The sequence below is a fragment of the Theropithecus gelada genome, chromosome 10 (genome assembly GCF_003255815.1).
Source record: "Theropithecus gelada isolate Dixy chromosome 10, Tgel_1.0, whole genome shotgun sequence".
In the NCBI taxonomy this organism is placed as follows: domain Eukaryota; kingdom Metazoa; phylum Chordata; class Mammalia; order Primates; family Cercopithecidae; genus Theropithecus; species Theropithecus gelada.
The window spans coordinates 69,731,602-69,750,917 of record NC_037678.1 but is presented as its reverse complement, the minus strand read 5'-3'; the positions used below and the strand labels follow the sequence as shown (position 1 = coordinate 69,750,917).

The 19,316-nt window shown below is 40.1% G+C and overlaps 1 protein-coding gene across 1 annotated transcript in view; it reads left to right on the top strand.

The window, feature by feature from the left end:
- Window positions 1–19,316, top strand: part of EFCAB8 (EF-hand calcium binding domain 8) — a 106,954-nt gene that overhangs the window by 73,574 nt on the left and 14,064 nt on the right. Inside the window, exons 21-23 of the mRNA XM_025398228.1 lie at window positions 2,502–2,720; window positions 3,279–3,437; window positions 15,633–15,801. Coding sequence (XP_025254013.1) covers window positions 2,502–2,720; window positions 3,279–3,437; window positions 15,633–15,801 — 547 coding nt within the window. The remainder of the gene's footprint in view (window positions 1–2,501; window positions 2,721–3,278; window positions 3,438–15,632; window positions 15,802–19,316) is intronic.

The following is a 19,316-nucleotide window of genomic DNA, read 5'->3' as shown; positions in this document are numbered from 1 at the left end:
TCGGCCTCCGAAAGTGATGGGATTAGAGGCGAGAGCCACCATGCCTGGCCAAAATACATTAAAATCTTAATGGTGATTATTTCTGGGTACTGGGATTTTGTGGGTGATTTTAATTTCCTTTCATATGTCTTTGCTGCCCACATTTTGTACAGTGAGCACTTGCATAAAATGGGGGAAATTTGACTACCTCATGTAAGTGGAATCATATGTTTGTCTGGCTTATGTCACTTAGCATAATGTCCTTTTTGGTTAATTTCCAAGTATTTTACTCTTTTTTGACACTATTGTAAATGGAATTGTTTTTGTAATTTCCTTTTCAGATTGTTCATTGTTAGTATACAGAAATGCAACTGATTTTTTTTTTTTTTTTTTTTTTTGAGATAGTCTTGCTCTGTCGCCCAGGCTGGAGTACAATGGCACGATCTCGGCTCACTGCAACCTCCGCCTCCCAGGTTCAAGCGATTCTCCTGCCTCAGCCTCCCGAGTAGCTGGGATTACAGGCACCTGCCACCACACCTGGCTAATATTTGTATTTTTTGGTAGAGATGGGCTTTCACCATGTTGGCCAGGCTGGTCTCGAACTCCTGACTTCAAGTGATCTACCCACCTCAGCCTCCCAAAGTGCTGAGATTACAGGCGTGAGCCACCACGCCCGGCCAATGCAACTGATTTTTATGTGTTGACTTTGTATCCTGCCATTTTGCTGAATTCATTTATTAGCCCCTTTTTTTGGTGTGGGAGCTTTAGCGTTTTCTACATATAATATCATCTGCAAACTTACAATTTTACTTCTTTCTTTCTAGTTTGGGTGCCTTTTATTTCTTTTTTTACCTAATTGCTCTGGCAGAGCTTCCAGTACTCTGCTGAATAAAAGCAGCAAAAGTGGACATTCTTGCCGTGTTCCTAATTCCAGAGGAAGAGCTTTCAGTCTTTCACTACTGAGTATGATGTTCATTGTGGGTTTTTCATATATGGCTTTTATTATGTTGAGGTAATTTCCTTCTATTCATATATTTTTAAAATTTTGTCAAATCGTTTTCTGCATCAATTAAGATGATCGTGTGGGTTTTTTCTTTTTTCTGTGAAGTGGTATATTATATTTATTGAGTTTTGTATGTTGAATCATCCTTGCATTCCAGGAATAAATATCACTTGATTATGGTATATAATCCTTTTAATATGCTACTGAATTCAGTTTGCTAAATTTTTTTTTGAGAATTTTTAAATATCATTGTTCATAAGGGATATTTCTCTGTAGTTTTTTTTTTTTTTCTTATAGTGTCTTTGTCTGACTTTGATATCAGGGTAATGCTGGCCTCATAGAATGAGTTGGGAAGTGTTATCTCCTCTTTAGTATTCTGGAAAAGTTTGAGAAGGATTGGTATTCATTCTTCCTTAAATGTTTAGTAGAATTCACCAGTGAAGCCATCAAGCTTTGGGTACAAGTGACTTCTGGTTTTTGACCCTGGCACCGGGGCTAGTGGGAAGCAGTTTGAACAGCTAGTTTTGGATTTCTGTGACAATAAGGATAATTGAGATTTTTTTCTTTTCTTTTTTTTTCTCCCTCCCCTCCCCTCCCCTCCCCTTCCCTTCTTTTTTTTTTTTTTTTTTTTTTTAAATAGAGACAGGGTCTCACTATGTTGCCCAGGCTGTCTTGATCTCCTGGGCTCAAGTGATTCAACCGCCTCGGCCTCCTGAAGTACTAGGATTACAGGCATGAGCCACCATGAGATTTTTGATAATCGAGATTTTTGTTGGTGGTGGTGACATGCTTTGGGGACACATAAGCTATTACACTGTAAAGTTCTGAGTTAGCAGGAGTGAGGAAGCTTCCAATTTCCCCTTTCTGGCCTGATTCGCTCTACCACCCTGGCTATGCTCTCAGCCTCCTACTGGGTGCCAAGCAAGAAACTTTCTTCTCATGGTTGCCATGCAGAGTAACTTCCCACTGTGGCCCCCACATGAGCCACAGGAGTGACATGTAAGGGAAAAGTGAGCAGAGTGGGGAATTAGCAAAAGGCATATGATCAAAACAAGTCTTGAACAAGAATTTGTTTAAAATGCTTTCTTGATGATTGGCTGGAAAATATGGGTATTTCACTATAGATGTACATGAAGGGGAATGAGTTCCTTCCCCAAATCACTTCGAATTGAGTTACAGGTTGTGAAAATCTTGTCTGAGCCTATGTCGAATCAAACTTGTAAGCCTTCATTTGATAAACATTTATTGATCATGTATTATGTGTCAGGCACCATTGTGGTTACTAAGGACAAAGTAGTGAACAAAAAAGACACAAAATCCCTGCCCTCTAGTAGTTCATAGTCCAGTATGATGTTCCTTGTCACCAGCCGGGTAGGAAGGGTGGGACCACCATCACCACTTTCACTGGGCATCTAGGAAATTGGGGGACCAGGTGGGTGTGGTGACTCGCTGGGGTCCCTCAGCACCATGTGACACTTGCTCACAGCCCTGCTGAGCTGGGCCCTCCTGTCTTCCTCAGATAATCTTCCTGCAGACCAGGCCTCGCCTGCCATACACGGCTGCCCTGCTGAGCAGCTGCATGGACGGCTACATCTACGCCTGGTCCCTCCACGGGAGCGGAGGCCTGCTGGGGAAGTTCCCTGTGGACCTAGACAATGAAAATGTTGTTGTGGGTGCCATGGCCACTGATAAAAATGACTGGATCCTCATCACAGGGGATTGTAAAGGATACATCAAGGTGAGGAAGAACTGGCAGGAAGATTGAGGAGCTGGTGCCAGCCAAGTGTCCAACCACCTCTTCGCTGCGCATGGCCCTTGCCTAGTTCCTACTCCCTCTGGGTACTGGTTCCATTTGTAAAACAATGCAGGGAGGAGGGTGGATTACCTTAGGAGTCCTCTCCTGCTCTGCTAAGCTTAGTGACAGGGCCTTGGTTCAAAAAGCCTTCCCCGGAGAATTCCGTGCTCCATCACTGTCTTCTCCAACTCCCTCATCCCCCAGTCGTGTGGCTAATCTAGGATCAGCTGTCTCAGGAGCTGATTTTGTGCCTTGTGGCAAGACATGAGGCAGGGGTGTGCTGTCCTTGAGCTGGTCACACCCTTCCTGCCTGCTAATCCATGAGTCTGGCCTAGAAGATCCCTAAGGCCCTTTCTGGCCCTAGTGGTGAGGTATCTCAGAGATGTAAGAACTACCCCCCACCCCCACCAAATGAAGAGGAATGTTCTGGGAGGAGCCCACAGAGTGAGTTGGGTTCTGGGTCAAGGGGTGTGAGGCCACTAACCCACATGTTGTGTCTAGATCTGGGACATCAAGGATTACTGCATGTTGATTGATAAACAGCCATTCCAATCCAATGTGGCCAAGGTTGTCTCTGAAGCATACAACAAGTTCCGGTTATTAATTCCTCAGCAGCTTGGGACCAGCTTCCCGCACTACATTCCCTTGGAGGATAAAGAGGTAGGAGGATTATTACTGGAGGGTTGCTCAGGAAAGTGCCTTTGAGCCCCACAAATGAGCTAGGACCATAGACTAACTCAAACCCAAGAAAAATACGCTTACTAAAAGATAAGAGCAAAAATATTGATAGAATTAGTATTCGTGGCCAGGAACAGTGGCCCACACCTGTAACCCCAGCACTTTGGGAGGCCAAGGCAGGTGGATCACCAGGTCAGGAGCTTGAGACCAGCCTGACCAACATGGTGAAAATATAAAAATTAGCCAGGTGTGGTGCGCCTTAATCCCAGCTACTCAGGAGGCTGAGGCAGGAGAATCGCTTGAACCCGGAAGGCAGAGGTTGTAGTGAGCTGCGATTGCACCATTGCACTCCGGCCTGGGCAACACAGCAAGACTTCATCTCAAAAAAAAAAAAAAAAGGATTAGTATTTGTAATAGTGCCACATTAGAAACAACCCAAATGCCCATCACCGTAGACTGGAAAATAAATTACAAATAAATTACAGTGTAATATCTGGCACCAGAAATGAATTTACTCACTACAAAATGGAGAACTCTTCAAACAATTTAGGCAAAAGAAGTCAGACACAGAAGAATACGTATTAGAAATGATTGTTTTTGTTGGGGAAGTGGAGAGGCTGGAAGTAATCATGAAGGGGACTTCTGGGGAGGTTGGCAATGTTCTGCTTCATTAACAGGCCTGATCATGCAGTTGTGTTCAGTTTCTAAAAATTTATTCAGTGGTGGGCCGGGCATGGTGGCTCGCTCCTGTAATCCCAGCACTTTGGGAGGCCAAGGCTGGTGGATCATCTGAGGTCAGGAGTTCAAGACCAGCCTGGCCAACATATTGAAACCCCATCTCTACTAAAAATACAAAAATCAACTGGGTGTAGTGGTGCATGCCTGTAATCCCAGCTACTTGGGAGGCTGAGGCACAAGAATTGCTTGAACCCGGGAGGCAGAGGCTGCAGTGAGCCAAGATTGTTCTATTGCCTTCCAGCCTGGGTGACAGAGTGAGAATCTGTTTCAAAAAAAAAAATTCAGTGCTATACTTATGTACAATTTTCTGTGTATATTATACATCAGTGAAAGTTTTAAAAAGTCAGGTAACATAAAAAGACTTACAGCGAAGAGTCTAAGTCCCTTCCTGTTCCCCCAAACAGTTCATGCTCCCTGAAGTAACCACATGTGTTGATTTTTGTTATTCCTCCAGTATTTACTTATGCAAACACAATGTGTAAAGTTATTTTCCACTGAAGGTATCGTCTCACTTATACTGGTACTCATCTTGCTTTTCTTGCTGTATGATGTATCTTGGAGACCTTTGCATAGCAGCACACTATCCCATTTTAAGGTACATTTGTCTTTAAAAAAATCTTACACAAAAGTGAATAGTGAATGTTATTTCACGTATGTGAAGGCATTTCTGTAAGAGATGTTCTTGCAAGTGGGATTGCTAAGTAAAAGGGTTACATGCATTTGCAATTTTGGTAGCCCTCTTAAAGGCAGGTAAGACTACTCTTACCTGAATCTTTGCATGAGTATGTTATGGCCAGTTCATTTTAGTATGAAGAGAATGTCATTATATTCAAATCTCTTGGGAACTGATTACCCACAGCATCAGTAGGTGAAGAATTTATAATGTGGATACAATCATTATAATAATAATATTTATTTACTGCTTGCAATGTTCCAGGGATGGTGATAGGTACGTTATGTATGCATTCATTAATCTCCATAATGACTCATGAGGAAGATGATATTTTTCAGATGAGGAAGTAATGAAACTGAAGAGCTGAGAGGCTCCTCTAAGCTCCAGTAGCAACCAGTGTAGACCTGAGACTAAACCTAAGTCTGTCTGACTGCAGAATCTGTGTTCCTGATCATCTGCTCTTAGTTTTATAATGATATGTTTTAAACAATTGGGATTATATTGTATGTAACTGGAATTTCCTATGCCATCAAATATTCTTTTTTCTTTGAAAATTTTATTAATATTGTTTCAGATAGATACATCATAATTGTGTACATTTCTGAGGTGCAGTGTGCTGTTTTGATCTGTGTACACATGTGGAATGATTAAATCAAGCCAGTTAACATATCTATCACCTCACTTACTTCTAATTTTTATGGTGAGAGATTTAAAATTTACCCTTTTAGTTATGTTGAAGTATGCAATATATTATTGGCTATAGTCACTGTGCTGTGCAGTAGATCTCAAAACTTACTCCTCCTGTCTGACTGAAACTTGGAACCCCTTTGACCAATAACTTCCCCTTCTCTCTCCCTCATTCCCCACCCCACCCTCTAAGCCTCTGGTAACCATCATTCTCCTTTCTACTTCTTTTTAAAAACCTCTTTTTGGCCGGATGCAGTGGCTCATGCCTGTAATGCCAGTACTTTGGGAGGCCGAGGCGGGAGGATCACCTGAGATCAGGAGTTCAAGACCACCCCGGCCCACATGGTAAAACCCTGTCTCTACTGAAAATATAAAATTAGCCGGGCATGGTGATACGTGCCTGTAATCCCAGCCACTCCAGAGGCTGAGGCATGAAATCTCTTGAACCTGAGAGGTGGAGGTTGCAGTGAGCTGAGGTTGCGCCACTGCACTCCAGCCTGGGCAACAAAGTGAGTCTGTCTCAAAAAATCAATCAAACCAAATCAAATAAAAAACATTTTTTTTTTTTTGGTAGCGATGAGGTCTCACTATGTTGCCCAGGCTGGTCTTGAACTCCTGGGCTCAAGGAATCCTCCTGCCTTGGCCTCCCAAAGTGCTGGGATTACAGGTGTGAGCCACCACACCCAGCCCTTTCTCATTCCATGAGTTTGACTTTTTATGATTCCATATATAAATACGATCATGCAGTATTTTTCTTTCATGCCTGGCTTATTTCACTTAGTATAATATCTTCCAGATTTGTCTATGTTGTCCCAAATGACAGGATTTTTTTCTCTTTTAAGGCTGAATAGTATTCCATTAAGTATATACACCACATTTTCATTATCCATTCATCCATTGATGGCCCCTTGGGTTGATTCCATATCTTGGCTATTGTGAAAAGTGCTGCAATGAACATGGGAGTGCAGGTATTTTTTTGACATACTGATATGACATATTGATCTCTTTTGGATATATACCCAGAAGTGGAATTGCTAGATGATATAGTAGTTTAGTTCTAATTTTAGTTTTTTAAGGAAACCCCATACTATTTCTCATAGTGGTTGATTTGGCTTTGTTGTGTCCCCACACAAATCTCATCTTGAATTGCAGCTCTCATAATCCCCATGTGTTATGGGAGGGACCTGGTGGGAGGTAATTGAATTGTGGGCCACCCTATGCCATTCTCATGGTAGTGAATAAGTCTCATGAGATAAGATGGTTTTATAAAGGGCAGTTCCCCTGCTCATGCTCTCTTGCCTACTGCCATGTAAGAGGTGCCTTTGCTCCTCTTTCACCTTCTGCCATGATTGTGAGGCCTCTCCAGCCGTGTGGAACTGTGAGTCCATTAAACCTCTTTACTTTATAAATTACCTAGTCTTGGGTATGTCTTTATTAGCAGCATAAGAACAGACCAATACAGTGGTTGTACTAATTTACATTCCCTCCAACATTGTACAAGGGTTTTCTTCTTTCTGCATCCTCACTAACACTTACTTCTTGTCTTTTTGATAACATCTAATCTAACAGATGTAAGATGATATCTCATTGTGGTTTAATTTGTTTTTCCTAATTATTAGTGGTGCTCAGCATTTTTTTTCTTGAACCTGTTGGCCATTTGAATGTCTTCTTTTGAGAAATGTCTCTTCCGATGCTTTGCCCCTTTCCTTCCTTTACTTTCCTTTCTTTTCCTTTCCTTTTTCCTTTACAGGCACAAGCTACCACACCCGGCTAATTTTGTATTTTTTGAAAGAGATGAGGTGTCACCTTGTTAGTCAGGCTGGTCCCAAACTCCTGACCTCAAGTGATCCGCCTGCCTCGGCCTCCTAAACTGCTAGGATTACAGGCGTGAGCCACTGCGCCTGGCCACTTTGCCTATTTTATGTTATTTTATTTTGAGATGGAGTTTTGCTCTTATTGCCCAGACTGGAGTGCAATGGCGCGATCTTGGCTCATCACAACCTCCGCCTCCCAGGTTCAAGCGATTCTCCTATCTCAGCCTTCCCAAGTAGCTGGAATTACAGGCATGTGCCACCACTCCCAGCTAATTTTGTATTTTTAGTAGAGATGGGGTTTCTCCATGTTGGTCAGGCTGGTCTTGAACTCCTGACCTCAGGTGATCTGCCCACCTTGGCCTCCCAAAGTGCTGGGATTACAAGAGTGAGTGTGCCCGGCCCACTTTGTCCATTTCCTAATTGGGTTATTCATTTTCTGGCTATTGAGTTGTTTGAGTTTCTTATTTATTGTCAATGTTACTCTCTTATCAGATGTATGATTTATATACATTTTCTGTCACTCTATGGGTTATCTCTTCACTTTGTTCATTGTTTCCTTTCTGTCCAAAAGCTTTGTATTTTGTCTAAAATCCCATTTGTCTATTTTTGCATTTATTTATTTATTTATTTATTTATTTATATTTTTATTTTTTATTTTTGTGAGATGGAGTCTTGCTCTGTCACCCAGGCTGGAGTGCAGTGGTGCAATCTCAGCTCACTGCAATCTCTGTCTCCCAAGTTCAAGCAAGTCTCCTACCTCAACCTCCTAAGTAGCTGGGATTATAGGCATGTGCCACCATGCCTAGCTATTTTTTGTATTTTTTTGCTAGAGACAGGATTTCACCATGTTGACCAGGCTGGTGTTGAACTCTTGACCTCAGGCAATCCACCTGCCTCAGCCTCCCAAAGTGCTGGGATTACAGGTGTGAGCCGTCGCGCCTATTTTTGCTTTTATTACCTGTGCTTTTGGGGTCATAGCTAAATAACCATTGCTTAGATCAATGTCATGGAGCTTTTCCTCTAGATATTCTTGTAGTTGTTTTACAGTCTCAGATCTTATATTTAAGACTTTAATCCATTTTAAGTTGATTTTTTATACTGTGTGAGATAAGGATCCAGTTTTCCTAGTACAGTTTATTGAAAAGACTGTCTTTTCCTCATTATGTATTATTAACAACTTTGTCAAAAATCAATTGACTATTAATGCATGGGTTTATTTCTGGATTTTCTATCCTGTTACATTAGTTGATGTGTCTATTTTGATGTCAGCACCATATTGTTCTGATTATATTAGCTTTATAATATATTTTGAAATCAGGGACTGGATGTCTTTAGCTTTGTTCTTTTTGCTCCAGATTGTTTTGGCTAGCCAGGGCCTTTTATGGTTGCATGTGAATTTAAGGATTATTTTATTTCTATAAGAAATGACATTGGAATTTTGATAGGGACGGCACTGAATCTGCAGATTGCTTTGGGTAGTATGAATATTTTAATAATATTCTTCTAATTTATCAACACAAGATAGCTTTCCATTTATTTGTGTTTTCTTAGTTTTTTTAAACATTTTAGTTTCCTGTGTACAGATCTTTTAACTCCTTGGTTACATTTACCCTTAAGTATTTTATTTTATTTTAGTTACTACCACATGCCTGGCTAATTTTGTATTTTTAGTAGAGACAGGGTTTCTCCATGTTAGTCAGGCTGGTCTCGAACTCCAGACCTCAGGTGATCCGCCTACCTCGGACTCCCAAACTGCTGGTATTGTAGGCATGAGCCACTGCACCCAGCTGAAAACCACACTTTCTATTGATTAAATAATATTTCATCTCATGGAATTATAAATTTTCATTTTATGAGGTTATAATCACTTATTTAGCTTGTTATCTTATTTTTGTACATTAATATGGTTTCTAAATCTTCATTATCAAAAAAGAAAATGGACAAAACCGTAGAAAGACACAAACTACTAAAGTTGACTTAAGAAGAAATAGAAAATCTGAAGATACAAAAAATCTAAATGTAATAAGTAAGGAGACTGGATTAGTAATAAAATTTCCCACAAAGAAAAGTCCACATTCAGATGGTTTCACTGGTAAATTCTACCAAATATTTAAAGAACGTGTTGTTTTTTTTTTTTGAGACAGAGTCTCACTCTATTGCCCAGGTTGAAGTACAATGGTGCGATCTCGGCTCACTGCAACCTCTGCCTCCCAGGTTCAAGTGATTCTCCTGCCTCGGCCTCCTGAGTAGCTGGGATTACAGGCATGCACCACCATGCCTGGCTAATTTTTGTATTTTTAGTAGAGACAGCGTTTCACTATGTTGGCTAGGCTGGTCTTGAACTCCCAACCTCGTGATCTGTCCACCTTGGCCTCCCAAAGTGCTGGGATTACAGGCGTGAGCCACTGTGCCTGGCTAAAGAATTAATGTCAATTGCTCACAAACTCTTCCAAAAGAGTTCTCTATGAGGCCAGTATTACCTTGACACCAAAACCAGATAAAGATATCACAGGAAAATAAAACTACAGACCTAATATTTTTATGAATATAGATACAAAAATCTTCAAAATACTAGCAAATTGAAGCCAGCAACATACGAAAATGATTATACACCATGACCAAGTAAGATTTATCCCAGGAATGCAAAGTTGGTTTAATATCTGAAATAAATTAATGTAATACACCATATTAACTGAATAAAAAACAAAAGCCATATGATTATGCCAATAGATGCAGAAAGAGCATTTAACAAAATTGAACACCGTTTTCTGATTAAAACACCCAATAAACTGGAAATAGAAACTCCTTCAACCTGATAAAAGCCATCTATGAAAACTCACAGGTAGCATAAAACTTCATATTGAAATATTAAATACTTTCCTGTAAAATCGGAAATAAAACAAGAATGCTTACTCTTGCCACCCCAATTTAACATTTTACTGGGAAGTCAATTAGGCAAGAAAATGAAATAAAAGATCTCTATATTGGGGAGGAAGAAATTAACTATCTCTATCTGCAGATGACATGATCTTTTATCTAGAAATCCTAAAGAATTTATTAAAAACTATTAAAACTAATAAATTCAGTAGGGTTGCTTGATATAAGATAAATATACAAAATCAATATATTTATATACACTAGCAATAAACAATCTGAAGATGAATAAAAATTTAACTTATAATCGCATCAAAAAAATTTAGGAATAAATTTGGAAAAGTAGTGCAAAACTTGATCCCTAAAAATTATATAACATTATTGAAAGACATGAAAGAATACCCAAATAAATGGAAATATATCTCATGTTCATTGATTGGAAGACTGGATGTTGTTAACATAGCATATTCCCCAAATTGATTTAATGCAATGTATATCAAAATCCCAGCTACTTTCTCTTCTTTTCTTTTCCTTTTCCTTTTCCTCTTCCTCTTCCTCTTCCTCTTTCTTTCTTTTCTTTCTTTTCTTCTTTCTCTCTCTCCCTTCTTTCTATTCTTTCTCTCTCCCTTCCTTCTTTTCTTTTCTTTCTCTGTCTCTCTCTTCCCTCCCTCCCTCCCTCCCTCCTTCCTTCCTTCCTTCCTTCCTTCCTTCCTTCCTTCCTTCCTTCCTTCCTTCCTTCCTTCCTTTTCTCTCTCTCTCTCTCTCTCTCTCTTCCTTTCTTTTTGACAGTCTCACTCTGTTGCCCAAGCTTGAGTGCAATGGCGCAATCTCAGCTCACTGCAACCTCCGCCTCCCAGGTTCAAACGATTCTTCTGCCTCAGCCTCCAGAGTAGCTGGGACTACAGGCGTGTGCTACCATGCCTGACTAATTTTTTTGTATTTTTAGTAGAGACGGGTTTCACTGTATTGGTCAGGCTGCTCTGGAACTCCTGACCTTGTGGTCCGCCCACCTTGGCCTCTCAAAGTGCTTGAATTGCAGGCATGAGCCACCTCGCCCGGCCGGCTGGCTTTCTTTTCTTTTTTCCTTCCTTCCTTCCCTCTCTCCCTCCTTCTCTCCTTCCCCGCTTCCCTTCCTCCCTCCCTTCCTTCTCTCTCTCTCTCTTTTTCTTTCTCTCCTTCCTTCTTTCCTTCTCTCTCTCTCTCTCTTTTTTTCTTTTCTTTGACAGAGTCTTGCTGTGGTACCCAGGCTGGAGTGCAGTGGCACCATCTTGGTTCACTGCAACCTCCACCTCCCAGATTCAAGCGATTCTCCTGCCTCAACCTCCCGAGTAGCTGGGATTACAGGTGCCTGCCACCATGCCTGGCTAATTTTTGTATTTTCAGTAGAGATGGGGTTTTGCCATGTTGGCCAGGCTGGTCTTGAACTCCTGACCTCAGGTGATCCACTCGCCTCAGCCTCCCAAAGTGCTAGGATTACAGGTATGAGCCACTGTGCCTGCCTGCCTGCCTTCCTTCCTCCTTCCCTCCCTCCCTCCCTCCCTCCCTCCCTCCCTTCCTTCCTTCCTTCCTTCCTTCCTTCCTTCCTTCCTTCCTTCCTTCCTTCCTTCCTTCCTTCCTTCTTTTTTGGAAATACAAGGGATCTAGTTAGTAAGAAAAAAGTCTTGAGAAAGAACAGAGTTGAAGGACTCACAATTCCCAAGTTCAAAACTGAATATGAAGTTAAGTAATGAAGACAATGTGATACTGGCATAAAGAAAGACGTATAAATAAATGGAATAGAATTTAGTTAAAAAATAAATTCTCACGTTTATGATCAATTGATTTTTGACAACAATGCTGAGACAATCAAATGGGGAGAAATAATATATTTTTTAAAAAATGTCCTGCTGGGACAATAGGGATAACTTTATCTGTATTAGAAGAATGAAGTTAGACTCCTACCTCATAACACACAAAAAAATTAACTCCAAATGGATCATAGACCTAAATGTAAGAGCTAAAATTGTAAGACTTTTAGAAGAAAATAAAAAATAAGTGCAAAATATTTGTGACCTTAGACAGTGTATCTTAAGATATAACAGCAAAAACAAGCTACAAAAGACAAAAACAGATAAATTGGACTTTGTCAAAATTAAAAACTTTTGGACTGTAAAGGATACCATCAAGAAAGTGAAAAGATAACCTTAGAGAAAATACTTGCAAATCATGTATCTGATAAGGGACTAGTGCCCAGAATATATAAAGAACTCTTGCAACTTGATAAAAAAGATAAATAACCAAATTAAAATATGGGTAAAGGATCTAAATAAACATTTCTTCAAAGAAGATGTACAAATGGCTAATAAGTATATTAAATGGTGCTAAACATCATTAGCTATCAGGGAAATGCATATCAAAACTATAATGGGATCCCACTTTACACTTGCCAGGATAACTATAGATAATAGCAATGGTTGGCTGGGATGTGGACAAACTGGGACTCTTACACATTGCTGGATAGAATGTAGAAAGCTGGCCAGGCACGGTGGCTCACGCCTGTAATCCCAGCACTTTGGGAGGCTGAGGCGGGTGGATCATGAGGTCAGGAGTTTGAGACCAGCCTAGCCAACATGGTGGAACCCCGTCTCTACTAACAATACAAAAATTAGTAGGGCATGGTGACAGGTGCCTGTAATCCCAGCTACTCGGGAGGCTGAGGCAGGAGAATCGCTTGAACCTGGGAGGTGGAGGTTGCAGTGAGCAGAGATCACGATATTGCACTCCAGTCTGGGCAACAAGAGCAAAACTCCAAATTCCGTTTAAAAAAAAAAAAAAAAAAAAGTAGAACGCTGCAGTCACTTTGGAGAACAGTCTAGCAGTTCCTCAAAAATTAAGTGTAGAGTTACCATATGATCAAACAGTTCCACTCCCAAGTGTATACCCAAGAGAGATGAAAACATGTTCACATAAAATCTTGTACATGAATGTTTATAGTAGCATTATTTATCATAATACAGAAGTGGAAACAACCCAAATGTCAACTTCCAAATGGATAAAGTGTGGTATAGTGATACAATGGAATGTTATTTAATAATAAAGAATAAAGTACTGATGCATGCAACAACATGGATGAACCTTGAAAATACTATGCTAAGTGAAAGAAGCCAACCACAAAATACCACATATTGTGTGATTCCGCTTAAATGACATGTCCAGAATGTCCACATTATACTTTCTTTTTTTTTTTGTTTTTTTTTGTTTGTTTGTTTGTTTGTTTTTTTTTGAGACGGAGTCTCACTGTGTCTCCCAGGCTGGAGTGCAGTGGCGCGATCTCGGCTTACTGCAAGCTCCGCCCCCCGGGTTCACGCCATTCTCCCGCCTCAGCCTCCCGAGTAGCTGGGACTACAGGCGCCCGCTACCGCGCCCGGCTAGGTTTTTGTATTTTTAGTAGAGACGGGGTTTCACCATGTTAGCCAGGATAGAACATTATACTTTCTATAGAGTTAGAAAGTAGATTAGTGGTTTCCTGAGGCTGGGGGAGGGAGTTGGGGGAATTGGCTGGTGACTACTGGGTAAAGAGTTTCTTTCTGGGGTGATGAAATGGTCTAAAATAGAATGTGGTGGTGGTTGCACAACTCTGAATATACCAAAAACTATTGAATGAGCACTTTAAATTGGTAAATTATATGTGAATTATGTTCAATATAGTTGTGTTTAGATATCTGTAAAAATGATGGTGCAAATATTCTTTTTCACAAACCTTTTTTTGTTGTTTATAGTTGTTTATTTGCACATCTAGTAATTTGTCCCAAGGAAAGAGTATGTAAAAGAACGTAAGCCATTTTAAGGCCTTTCATGTATGCTACAAAATTGCACTCCAGAAGGTTTATACAGTTTTGCATTTCATTAGCCTGTTTTGTTTTATCTTTGACAACCTAAAGAATTTATTAGTAGTATTCGTCTGAGGATCCTCTAGATCTATCAGAGTGTCTTTCTTATAGAAGACATTCAATAAATAAATGTCCTAAGTGAGCAAAACATTTTTGGTTGATTTTTAGGTGCAAATGGTTTCTTTTGATTTTAATTAAGATGCCTTTGTTTATTAGTGATATTGACATCTTTTCTTATTCTATTGGCTTTGTATAACTTTGTGAATTGTCTCTTCATGTGCTTTGCCTACTTTTCCATTGTGGTAACTATCTTTTATAAATGTTGTATAATTAGTTAAAAATATATTAGGCTGGGCATGGTGGATCATGCCTGTAATCCCAGCTCTCTGGGAGGCCAAGGTGGACGGATCGCTTGAGCCTAAGAGTTCGAGACCAGCCTGGGCAATATAGTGAGACCCCATCTCTTAAAAAAAAAAACAATAAAAATATATGAAAAGATTAACTCATTGTCTATCATGTGGATTATAAATATCCCCCCAAATTTGTCACTTGCTTGTTAATTTTATTTATGATGATTTAAAAATTACAATATATTTTTTGGTGTTCAAGTCTGTTTTTGTTCCCATTGTGATATTTTCATTTGCCTATCACTTTCTTAGAGAAAAGATAAACATTGATTCATTCTTTTGTAGGTGTTTTATGATTTCATTGAAAACAAAATCTTCAATGCATCTAGTATTTATTTTGTTGTAGGATAAAAGATAACAACATAGGTTTGTCTTATAGTTCATCAGGTATCCCACTACTGTTTATTGAGTCATGTTTTCTGTTACCACTCTTACTATATACCAAAGTTTTACGTACATTCGGGTTGGTTTCTGAGCTTTCTATTGTCTTCCATTGCTTTGCTTAAAATTTAAAGTTTATTTTTCTGACTTTCCATACTTGAATATGGTCGAATAAGTCCCCCTTTATTAATCTTGTTTTATTTAAAAATGGTCATTTTCACTAATTTTCCAGTTCAGTAGTTTTATTCTCTCAGTGTAATGTGATTTATCACCCCATTGCTCACTCTATTCATCTCCCAATGCCCAACTAAAAAACTTTAGAAGACTGAGGCTCTTGCCCTGGCCCTATCACTTTCTAGCTATGTGGGCTTAGTCTAGTTATTGAACATGTCTGACTCTCACTCTTCCCCTCTGTAAGTCAGTGAGAATTATATATTTCCTATAAGGTTATGAGGTTCAAATGGAATAATGTGTATACAGGCACTTGGTAAACAATGTGGTCAGATGCAAGTGCTTTTTATGGTTTTACCTCAGGGGCCACTGAGGGCCAGAGAAGTGTCGGGACCTATGTAAGGTCACAAGTAAGTTCATGTGGAACACATCTAAAACTAGAACCCCAGCCAGTGTCCCAGGGCCCTTCCAGCTGGGCTCTGCTGCCTGCAGTCTTAGGTGTCTTCTGATTAGCCTGTGTAGTGGTCTTGGTATAAGTGTTTCTCCTGTACTGTCCCCTATAGGTGGTGGCTGGCCATACCATTTCCCTGGTTCCCCCCACGCTCCTGATTACCTGGAAGGGCCATTTGGATAGTGTGGCAGACATCCTGTATGTGGACAACTTCCAGTTGGTTATCAGCGCTGGCCAGGACCGGGACGTCAAGGCTTGGAAACTCTCCGGTGATGCCATTGGTATGGGTCCTGCTGAAGCTCAGCCATGCCCATGGCCCTTCTTTTCTCTGTCCCTGTCTGAACATAAGCTGGTATGAACTTTGTACTCTGTGGGGAGGGACTCTCAGGCCACAGCAAATGCCTTTGCTTAAATAATATTACAGTCTGCCCAATTGTCCGTTCAGCAAATGGTCCTTCCATCTATTCACCCATTCACCCAATATTATTCACCTATGTATATTTTGCAAATCATATATCTGATAAGGCATATTCCTTTCTCTTTTAAAAAATAAACTTAATTGTTGCATTGTATATATAAAAAAAACCCCATACAAACTCGAAGGGTTCAGCTTGGTGAATTTTGACAAAGTAAACACATCCCCACATAGCCACCGTTCATGTCAAGAAACAATTAGGGCCAGGTGTGATGGCTCACTCCTCTAATCCCAACACTTTTTTGTCCCCTTTTCCTCCTGTGCTGTCTTCCTTTTTTTTTTTTTTTTTTTGTAGTGCCCTGTCTCTACTAAAAATACAAAAATTAGCCGGGCATGGTGGTGCATTCCTGTAATCCCAGCTACTTGAGAGGCTGAGGCAGGAGAATCATTTGAACCTGGTAGGCGGAGGTTGCAGTGAGCCGAGATCATGCCACTGCACTCCAGCCTGGGCAACAGAGTGACACTCCGTCTAAAAAAAGAAAGAAAAAAAAAAAGAATTAAAAGTGACTTATGTACCACCATTACAGTATTACAGCATTCTGTATTTTTCTAAGTACATTTATCAGAAAGTTTTGTATTTTCATATGCTTTCGTGTTCCTGCCTAGCATTCTTTTGTTTCAACTTGAAGGGGTCCCTTTAGCATTTATTTAAAGGCAGGTCTAATGGTGATGAACTCCTCTTGTTTTTATTTATCTGGGAAAAGTTTTATGTTTCCTTCATTTTTAAAGGACAACTTTCCTGGATATAGTATTTTTGGATGAGATTTTTTTGTTTTTGTTATTTTTTATTTTTTATTTTTATTATTATTTATTTATTTATTTTTTTTGTGACAGAGTCTCACTGTGTCACCTAGGCTGGAATGCAGTGGTGTGATCTCGGCTTACTGCAAGCTCCACCTCCTGGATTCATGCCATTCTCCTGCCTCAGCCTCCTGACTAGCTGGGCCTACAGGCACCCACCACCACGCCCGGCTAATTTTTTGTATTTGTAGTAGAGATGGGGTTTCACCATGTTCGCCAGGATGGTCTCGATCTCCTGACCTCGTGATCTGCCTGCCTCAGCCTCCCAGAGTGCTGGGATTACAGCACTGCACCTGGCCGAGTTTTTGTTCTTTTTATAATGTGTCTCCTTGTGGATTACTTTGACTTTATCCTAGTTGGAATCCCTTGAGCTTCTTAAATATAGGTTTCTTTTCCTTTTTAAGATTTGAAACATTTTCAGCCATTATTTACTAAAATAAGCTTTTTGTCCCTTTCTCTCTCTCTCTCTCCTCCTTCTGGTACTACCATAATGCATATATTGTCCATTTGACGATGTCTCATAAATCCCTTAGGCTTTCTTTACTCTTTAAAATTCTTTTTTCTTTTTGCTTCTTTGACTGGATATCTTCAAGTCTGCTGATTTTTCCTTCTGCTTGATCAAGTCTACTGTAGATGACCTTTGAATTCAATTATTTTATTTTTCATCTTTGGCTCTAGAATTTTTTTTTTTTTCTTTCTTCGAGATGGGGTCTTGCTCTGCCACCCAGGCTTGAGTGCAGTGGCATGAATTCAGCTCACTGAAGCCTTGACCTCCCAGCCTCAAGTGATCTTCCCACCTCAGCCTCCTGAGTAGCTGGGACTACAGGTGCATGCCATCACGCCTGGCTAATTTTTTGTATTGTTTGTAGAGACAGGGTTTCACCATGTTGCCCAGGCTGGCCTTGAATTCCTGAGCTCAAGTGATCCGCCCACCTAAGCTTCCCAAAGTGTTGGGATTATAGTTGTGGGCCACCATGGCTGGCCTCTGTTTGGTTCTTTTCTATATTTTCTGGGTCCTCACTGGTATTCTCATTTTGTTCATGTATTGTTTCTGAGCTTGTTGAGCATTTTTATCATGGTTACTTAGAATTCTTTGTCAAAAAATTCATATACCTCAATTTCTTTAGCGGCAGTAAATTTGCAATTTACATGCATAAGTTTATTTTTTTTAGGAGTCCATTATCTCTTGCTCCCTCTGGTGTCTGTTTGGAGTACTGCAAGTTCTCTAGAGCTGCTACAAGCTTCCCCCAGGCCTCTAGAATATGCTGGGTCCTTCAATAGTCTGAGAGAGGCAAGACAGAAACCAGTCTCTTGGGTACCCCTCAAAGGCTAACAAAGGCTAACACTGGATATATATGCTCCAAATCTGCTTCCTCAGGGAGAAGCTGGAAGTTGGGTTATTTTCCCTACTCATTTCTCAGAGCGGCAGGAGGGACTCTGATAGTGAGTGTATGCTAGTCTAAATTGTCACCTTTGTTCTTAGTAGCCCAGTCTGGTGCCCCTTCCTGTCAGTGCTTAGATTCAGGCAAGACAGAAACTGGTTCATCATGCAGCCCTCTGAAAAGTCTGCATGTTAGATGTACATCTCAGTCTTTCCCTCCCAGGGAGAAGCTGGAAGCTGGGGGTTCCTTCCCAATCTGCTTCACTGAGCCAGGAGGAGGGATTACAAGTGAGCACCATGAATTTTCCTACTGGCTTCAGTGCAGCTGGTGTGTGTGTGTGTGTGTGTGTGTGTGTGTTTGTTTGTTTTGCATTCATCTGGGATGAATGGTCCTGGTTTCTGGTCCATGTACTGTTGTTCAGTCAGTGTCTCCATAAGGGGAAGGAGGTGCTGGATCTTCCTATTCTACCATCTTGCTGATGTCACCCATTTTTTGTATCTTTCAAAGACGTCTTTGACTATCCCCTAAATATAATATCTAGTGTTTTTTTTAGAAGCTTGATTGTTTTAAAAATCAGATTTTTGAAGTGTAATTTACATCCAATAAAAGCACGTTTTAAAAGTATATAGTTCTATGAGGTTTCATGAATGCATAGAATTGTGTAATTGGTATCACAATCAAGATATAGACATTACCCCAAAAAGCGACCTCATGTCTCCTCATAATAAACTCTATTTCCTTCTCCTAACCCCTGGCAGCCATTGATCTGTTTTGTCTCTATAGTTTTGCCTTTTCCAGATTATCATAAATGGAAACATACACATGTAGCTGAGTGAAATTCTAACTTTCACTTAGCATAATCAATTTTAGATTCATCTGTGTTGTTGAATGTTTCAGTAGTTTGTTCTTTTTATTGCTGAGTATTATTCCACTGTATGGCTCTGTCATAGTTTGTTAATCCATTCACCAGTTATAGGACATTTGGGTCATTGTCAGTTTTGGGTGATTATGAATGAAGCTGTTTTAAACATTGTTTTCATTTCTGTTGGGTAAGTATTTAGAAGCAGAACGACTGGGTTGTATGGTTAAGTGTATTGAAACTTTATGAGAAACGACCAAACTGTTTTGCATTTCTACC